Source organism: Monoraphidium neglectum (assembly GCF_000611645.1).
Source record: "Monoraphidium neglectum strain SAG 48.87 unplaced genomic scaffold scaffold03038, whole genome shotgun sequence".
Taxonomy (NCBI): Eukaryota; Viridiplantae; Chlorophyta; class Chlorophyceae; order Sphaeropleales; family Selenastraceae; genus Monoraphidium; species Monoraphidium neglectum.
This window is the reverse complement of record NW_014010590.1, coordinates 1-7381: the sequence shown is the minus strand read 5'-3', so window position 1 is coordinate 7381 and position 7381 is coordinate 1. Positions and strand designations below refer to the sequence as shown.

At 70.7% G+C, this 7381-nt stretch overlaps 1 protein-coding gene across 1 annotated transcript; it reads right to left on the bottom strand.

The window, feature by feature from the left end:
* Positions 1-3: 3 nt before the first annotated feature.
* MNEG_12056 (hypothetical protein) lies at positions 4-5741 on the bottom strand (the record flags this gene model as incomplete). The annotated part of the gene is made up of 7 exons (XM_014039472.1): positions 4-269; positions 629-820; positions 1111-3156; positions 3407-3595; positions 3793-4005; positions 5146-5322; positions 5513-5741. 7 exons carry the CDS (start codon positions 5739-5741, stop codon positions 4-6), a joined length of 3312 nt encoding a protein of 1103 aa, XP_013894926.1.
* Positions 5742-7381: the final 1640 nt, after the last annotated feature.

Genomic DNA, 7381 nt, shown 5'->3' with positions numbered 1-7381 from the left:
TTGTCATTGCACAACGCTCTGCAGAGCAGCCGATCCGGCCGCGGCCCGGCAGCGGCCCTCACCGCACTCCTCAGCGGGCATGGAGTAGGCCGCGTCATTGGGTGACGCCCTGGCGGCCGCGTTGCGCCAGGTGGACACCCCCGGGTTGCCGGCCGCGGCCAGCAGCTTGGCGAGCCAGTTGCAGGCCAGGCCGGGGCCGTCGGGGTCCGGCAGGGCGGTGTCGAGTAGCGACAGCAGGCCTGCATACGACGGCAGCCGCGCGGACGCGCCTGGGGCGGAAGCCAAGGCGGCATGGGACGCGGGGCGGGAGGCGCGGGGTGTGGGGCCGTGAGCGGGGCGGCGGTTTGGGGAGGCGGTGGGGGCTGAGACGAGAGGGGGAATTAGCGGCGTGCGCCAGACCGAGGGGCGCTGCGCGCTGTCGGTTCAGCAAGCTGCCACGACTGCCGTGGGCGCGCACCACCGGCGGGACGCACACCACCCACGGAAGGGCAAAGCTGCCGCGGCTCGTCGTCCGCCCTGGGCGCGTTTCCCCATGGTTGACAGGCGTGCCCTCTCAGTGGCAGCCTGGAGCCAACACACCCGAACGCCCCCCGAGCCCCTGCCCCCGTGACTCCTCCAGCCCGCTTACCCCAGCGCGAGAGCCGCTCCGTGTCCAGCCAAACGCGCGGCCCGCCCGCCGGGCCGCCGGCGCCGCCGGGCACGATGCGCAGGTAGGGGTCCGGCCCGATGACATCAGCGGCCAGGTTTGACCAGGGCTCGCCGGCTCGTGCCACATCATAGAGCCGCTGGCCCTGCTGCCAGTGGCTCAGCAGGAGGGCGCCTATGGTATGGGGGGAGTCCGAGGGGGCGAAGCACGGCTGTCACCCGTGATGAAGGCGGCAACAGAAGGCAACATTCAGCGCCAGCAGAAGGTGCTTCTTGCCAGACAGGGAACGACCTACACCGGCCGCATGGACAAGAACAACATGCCAACTTCTGGACCTCACGGCAGCCTTGGATATGCCTGCCTGACTGTGGGATGGCCCCACAGGCACCCAGCTGGACAAGCAGTGCATGTCCAGAGAGGGTGGCACATAGAAAGCTTGGACGTGGTTGTGGCAGCGCACGCACCTGCCCGCGCAATAGGCATGGAGAAGGGGATGACCCCGTCGTCATCGTTGTCGTCTGCGCCCGCCGCGCCCCGCGACTCCAGCGCCAGCGCGTCCAGCAGGAGCAGCTCCGCCAGCCGCCCCCTCAGCAGCTGCAGGGGGCTCTCGTGCGGCGGCCACACGGCGCCGCAGAGGGCCACGAGCCGCCGCAGGTCGCCTGCGCCGGGCGCCCAAACGGCGCCGCCGCTGCCACCATTTTGGACGTGTTGTGGCTGCGGCTCAGGCCGCGGCAGCAGCGTCGCCACTGGGCGCTGCTGCTGCTGCTGCTGCTGCTGCTGCTGCTGCTGGAACTGCAGCTGGTGTGGGTACTGGTGCTGTTGCTGCTGCGGCGGCGGGGCTTGTGCGTTCGTGTGTCCCTCGGCCTGCGGCTGCCCGTGCGCCGCCGCAGCGCCGCCGCTGGCGCTGCGGCCGTCGAGCACCGCCAAGAACCCCGCCTCGTCCCGCAGCCGCACCGCGGTCATGAGCGGGCCATAGCGGTCCACGATGGCCGCCCCCAGCGCCGCCAGGCGCTCCTCTGACATGAAGGCCTCGGCCAGGGCCGGGGTCTGGCTCCACATCATGTCCACCAGCGTCTGGACCGCCTCCAGGGCGGGGACGCCCTCCGGCAGGCCGTCGTCTGGGCCAAACGGCGAGGCAGCTGGCTGCTGCTGCTGCTGCTGCTGCTGCTGCTGCACAAGGTGTTGGTGCTGCTGCTGGTGCTGTTGCAGCTGCTGCTGCAGTGGGTGCTGCTGCTGCTGCTGCTGCTGCTGCGGCGGCGGCGGTGGCGGCTGCTGCAGTGGTACCGACGGGCGGATGAGGGACGGCGCAGTCGGCTGCTGCGACGAGGGCAGCAGCCACGGGTGCGGCGGCGGCGCGAGCACGGGCTGCTGCTCTGGATTAGGCGTGGGGCCCACCGGGGCTGCTGGCCGCGGCCGGGACGCCTGAGCCTGCAGCAGTAAAGTCTGAAGGAGCGGCTGCTGCGAAGGGGCCACGGGCGGCTGGCCGCGCGCAGGCGCCGCCTGCGCCGGCGCCCCCTGCGCCTGCGACGGCGGCGACGTGACCAGCGGCGGCGGGGCGCGGCCCGGCCCCACCAGCGAAGGGGGGAGCGGCTGATGGGGAGGCTGCAGCCCTGGGTGTGGTGACTGCTGAGCCAGCTGTGGTGCTGGACCCACGTCAGGCGGCTGGTCAAGCCCCACTTGCTGCTGCTGCTGCTGCTGCTGCAGCTGCGTGCTGCCCTCTGCCTTGTGTCCAGACGCTTCCGCACTCCGGCGCCCTAGCAAGTCGTGCATGTCGTCCGCCCAGTGGCCGCGAACGCCGCAGGTGCGGCAGAAGCCGAACGGGCACTCCCTTTCACCGTGCGCATTGCGCAGCCGGCGCTCCTCTGTCTCTGTGCCGCCCACCCCGCAGGCGCTGCACGCAGTCGAGTGCTCCCTGTCTGTATGCCCAAAGCGCCCGCAGGCGCCGCACTGGGGCACCTCGCACGAGTGCGTGCGGTGGCCGCGGAACCCGCAGCGCCCGCAGGCAGCGGAGAGGGTGGACACGTGGTGGCTCGCGTTCTGGCGCCAGCGGGAGGGGCGCATGAGGCCGCTCGCCGTCAGGGCCACGTTGTTGGGGTGTGGCCAGTCGCCGCGATTTCCCCGGTCGGCATGGCTGCCGCCACTGGCGGCGGGCGGCGGCGCCACCAGTGCCTCGGGCGCCACGCTGTTGGCCGAGGGCTGGCGCTGCTGCGCCTCCTGACGAGGCTCTTGCGTTGCCAGCACCTTCAAGTGTTGCTGTTGTGATGCTTGCCCTTGTAGCTGCTGCTGCTGCTGCTGCTGCTGCTGCTGCTGCTGTTGCTGCACTGGTTCCGCTTCCTGCGGCTGCGGCTTGGGCGCCGGTAGCGGCCGCGCCGCTAGCGCCGCTGGTGCCCGCTCCACGACCGCCGCTGCGTCCAGCAGCAGGATACGTGCGGTGCGCGCAATGGCGCCGTCGACAATGCTGAAAGCCGGGTCCAGGGTCGGCAGGCTGGAAGGCTTTGGCAGATCAATGCCTGATTGGAGGCGCGATAGGGATTCGCCTACGCCCGCACTGGTGGGAAGGGCAGGGCACCTGAGCAGTTGCCACAGGGGCAGGCGGCGCGCGCGCTCGCCCGCGCTTTCAGAGCGCGCGGGTGTGCAGGCACACAGCCGCATGGCATTTCACAGCCAAAACAAAGGGGGACCATCGCTTGCACTCCAGGCTCGCGGTGCCCGCCCTGCTGCCACCCGGCCCTACGCACCCCCGGCGCAAGGCGGCCCCACCTGCTTGCGCCACCAGCACGCCAAACTGGTGATGCCCTTCGTCTGCATACAGCTTAGCCGTCCCCTCCGCCTTGCCGCGCTGCCGAGCGGCGATGCGCGCCGCCACCACGCGGCAGGCGGCCGCCGAGGGGTTGCGATGGGACGCGGGCCACACGGCCGCGATGGCAGACATGAGCTTGGAGCTCGCAGCTGCGCGGAAGGGTGTCAGGGTGAAGCCTCAGGCACTTTTGGAAGAAGGGGAGCAGAGGGAGTTGCAGGCAATTTGCCGCCTGCAGGCAGGCCAGCAGAGGCACCACCTGGTGATGGGTTGCACAGCACACACCCTGCGCAGCTGCGGGACCGCGCGAGCGCTGTCGGCGTCCGCGGGCATCGCAGGCCGCGCGCACCTTCCACGAGCTTGGCAGGGCTGAGGGCAACAAACATGGCGCCAGCTTTATCGCCGAGCCGGATCTCCAAGATGACGTCAGCACCGATCAGCGACTTGAGGCTGGGGATCGGCCCTGTGCCTGCCGCCCCCGAGGCCGCGCTGCCGCCTGCCTTGCCGGCCACCTGCCGCTGCCGTTGCCACTCCCTGCGGACAACCGAGCCCGCGGCCGGCCCTGTCATCCAAATTTCGAAATCAAGGCTTGTCGGCGCAGCGTCTGCCGCCGCCGCAGCGCGGCACAGCATATCCCTGGCCAGGGCGCACGTCGCGAGCGCCGCGGGGCCGCTGCACGCGGGCCATGCGACCGGGCAGTACGCCAGCAATTGGGCCAGGAGCGCTGCCGCGGCGTCGTTTGCGGGAGCAGGCGGGGCACCATGCGCGCCTCCCAAGATCAGCGGCGGCAGCGCCGAGCGCTGCCCTTGCTGTTGCTGCTGCTGCTGCTGCTGCTGCTGCACTGGCAGTGGTGACACCGGCGCAGGCAACGGTGGCAGCGGCGATGGCGATGGCTGTGGAGTTGCCTGCAATTGCTGCTGCACGACCTGCTGCGGCTGGACCTGCTGTGACTGCTGCAGCTGCTGAGCCCGTGGCTGCGACTGCTGCGGCTGCACACCCTGTTGCGGCTGCGCCCGTGGCTGCTGCACCTTTGGGGCCTCCTGTGGTGCTGGCGGCGGCGCTTGCTGCTCGCTCTGGCCCTGCCCCCCGGGCTTCTCCGATACACGACCTGCGCCCGAGCTGCCGCCAGCACTGCTGCTCGACGCCTCTGCTGCAGCCGCAGTCTTGTGAGTGGTGATCTTACCGACCCCAGCCGCAACCACAGGCTTTGCTGCCACGGCGGCGGCCGCCGGCTTCGCACCTCCCGCGGCCGCCGGGGCATTTGCGCCAGCTGGCTGTGACGCCGGGGGCAGGGGCGGCGCCGCCGCGCGGGCGAGCAGCACCCTCGTGTCTAGGGTGAGGAGGTTTGTGGCGCTGAGCACGATCTTGAAGGCGGCGTGGAGGGCTGGCAGCTCCCTTACCCTGGGGGCCCCCGGGATGGCGTGAAGGATGTCGCCTGAGGGGGCGCGCGCGTGTCCACATGCGGGGAGCGTGAGTGCGTGGGGTGGGGACCGGGTGGGTGGACCGTTGCGGCAGAGCGGCAGTGCAGGCAGGTCGCAAAGCGGCAGTGCTGGCGATCACGCGGCTCGCAATGGCCGGGTCAGTGCTGGCGGGTGCTGGGCGCGGCACCCTTACGGGGCAGCAGCCAGGGCGGGGGCTGGCACAGTGGCCGCGCGGCCCAGGCCCCCGGCCGTTGCCCCGGAGGCGGCGCGGCGGCGCTCACCCGCCTGGGTCGCCGGGATGCAGGGGCCCAGCTTCCTCAATTCCTGGGGGTGGACGTGCTGCGCACACCCAGACAGGCGGCCCTTGTAGCGTGTCACGATCGCCGCGGCGAGGGCGTGGCAGGGGGAGCCAGGGGGCCAGGTGGCGTGGACGGCGCACAGCAGCGCGGCGGTGGCGGCTGCGGGGCGCGCGAGTTGCGGGAACAAGGTCGGGGTCGCGGCCGGCGTACGGAAAGGAATGGGGCCTCACGAGCAGCACCCCAGCCCCAGCGCCCGCGCAGATGCTGGCGGAGCGCCCACAGGCGCGACGCCCCTCCCCCCCACCCCAGCCCCGCGCCCCACCAGGCGCCTGCCAAAGCAGGAGCGCACCGTCCAGGAGGCGCGCCGGCACCAGCTGCACATAGACAGCCGGGCCCTCGTGCACCAACGCCAGCACTGGGTCGCCGGAAACCAGCCCCTTGAGCGTCGTGTACTGCCAACCCCCGGGCCGCGCGCCGCCGCCCGCCGCGCCCTCCTGCTCGCGCCGCCACTCGGCAGCCACCAGCTGCCCGCACTGCGCGGCCGGCACGCGCAGCGCCGCGGCGGGGGTGTCCTCCATACTGAAGGCCGGGCGCGCGGCGGCGGTGGCGGCGGGGCAGTGGCGCTGCAGGATCTCCAGGGCGAGAGCAAGCTTCAGGCGTGAAGGGGCGCCGCCTGCCGGAGGCCATGCAATTTTGGCCAGTAGCTGCAGCTGGAGGAACTGCAGCTGGGCGTCATTTTGGGCCGCATCCCGGGGCGCCGTCGCTGCCGGTGACGGCGCCTGCGGCGCGGCTGCACGTGTAGCTTTCGGGCCGGTGGCAGCTGGCCGTGCTGCGGCGGCGGTGGCGGCGACGGCGCTGGCGGCGGCGGCCCAGCCATCGCCGGCAGCGGCGGCCGCCGTGCTAGCCGGTGCAGCATTTGGCATGCCGCTGCTGCAGCAGGAAGGTGGGCCGATGGCTGCTGGCTGGTCCCTGGGACCTAGGCGCTAGGCGCCACGCTGTGCCTGCCCTGGACGACCGTTGGTGGGGCGGGCAGTCGCGACGCCACTTTGAACTTTGCAAGAAGGGATCTCTCTACACAACCTGGCACATGCTGTTGCTGCTTTGTGCATGCGTTGATCCGCAGTTGCGGGCGCCGGCTAGAGCTGACGCGTGGCAAAGGGTGCGGGGCGGCAGCGAAGCGTGTGCGGCATGCCCCAGGCGCTTTTGCGCACCACAGCGGTGTGCTCCCTGCCACTCACCTGCTGCAGAAGCACTGCGGATCGCTCCATACAGAAACGCGCCTGAAACGAGCGTGAAGATGTCCCAAGCCGGCTTCGACAATCATAAAGATCTGCCGTGTCGCGACGGCGCCTGCACAAACTGGCAAAAGGGCTGAGTACAACTAATCTACCACAAGCTAATGCGACAGCAGCCTCGTGGGGTGCAGTCTTGAGCCGCACATGCAGCTACGCCACCAGCTGGTGTGGTGGCTGAACCGCCTGTGCCAGCCACATGGTGGCCGGAACGTCTCGCCCAGGCAGGAGGGCTCCTCACACGTACAAGTACGTCCGGTTGCTTGTACTTGCTTGCAGGCTGAAGCGTGTCCGTTCGTCGCCTCGAGCAGCGCCCAACCACTCTTTCAACTGCCCAGGTTTGACGGCACGTCATGGGTTGACTCGGCTTTCCATCTGGGGCGGCAGAGCTGTCAGCGCTATGAGGGGCCATACAGCCCAAGGTGGGTCAGTTACAAGCATATTTTTAGGGGCAGGGAGAATATTTGGCCCCAGCTTGCGGCAAAACCAGAGGGCCGCGCAGTCGCCCGGCCCCCGTGGAGGTGGCGCCGGCCATCCCACCCTTGAACCCCGGGGGGGCCTGATGCCCCCAAAGAAGAACGGGGCCGCCTGTCGGCGAAATATACAGCAAATATGCACACACCACCAGACATTCAGAGAGGACGAATAGCCTGTTTGCGCCGACAAAACATGGATCTGCGTGGCGCCCGCTCCTGCTGGTCAGGCCGCAACCCCAGCGTCCGCACCGGCACGCGCACGACCCCTCCCCCCCTCCACACAGCCCCACACATCCAGCCGCCCGCCACGCGCCTTCACGCGTCGCGCCGCGTGAAGACCGCGGGGTCCAGTGCACGCACGATGCGGTCCAATGCGGCCTCCAGGGTGGCCAGGCTGGCGGCGTACGACAGCCGCACGCAGGAGGGCGCGCCAAACGCGTCGCCCGGGAC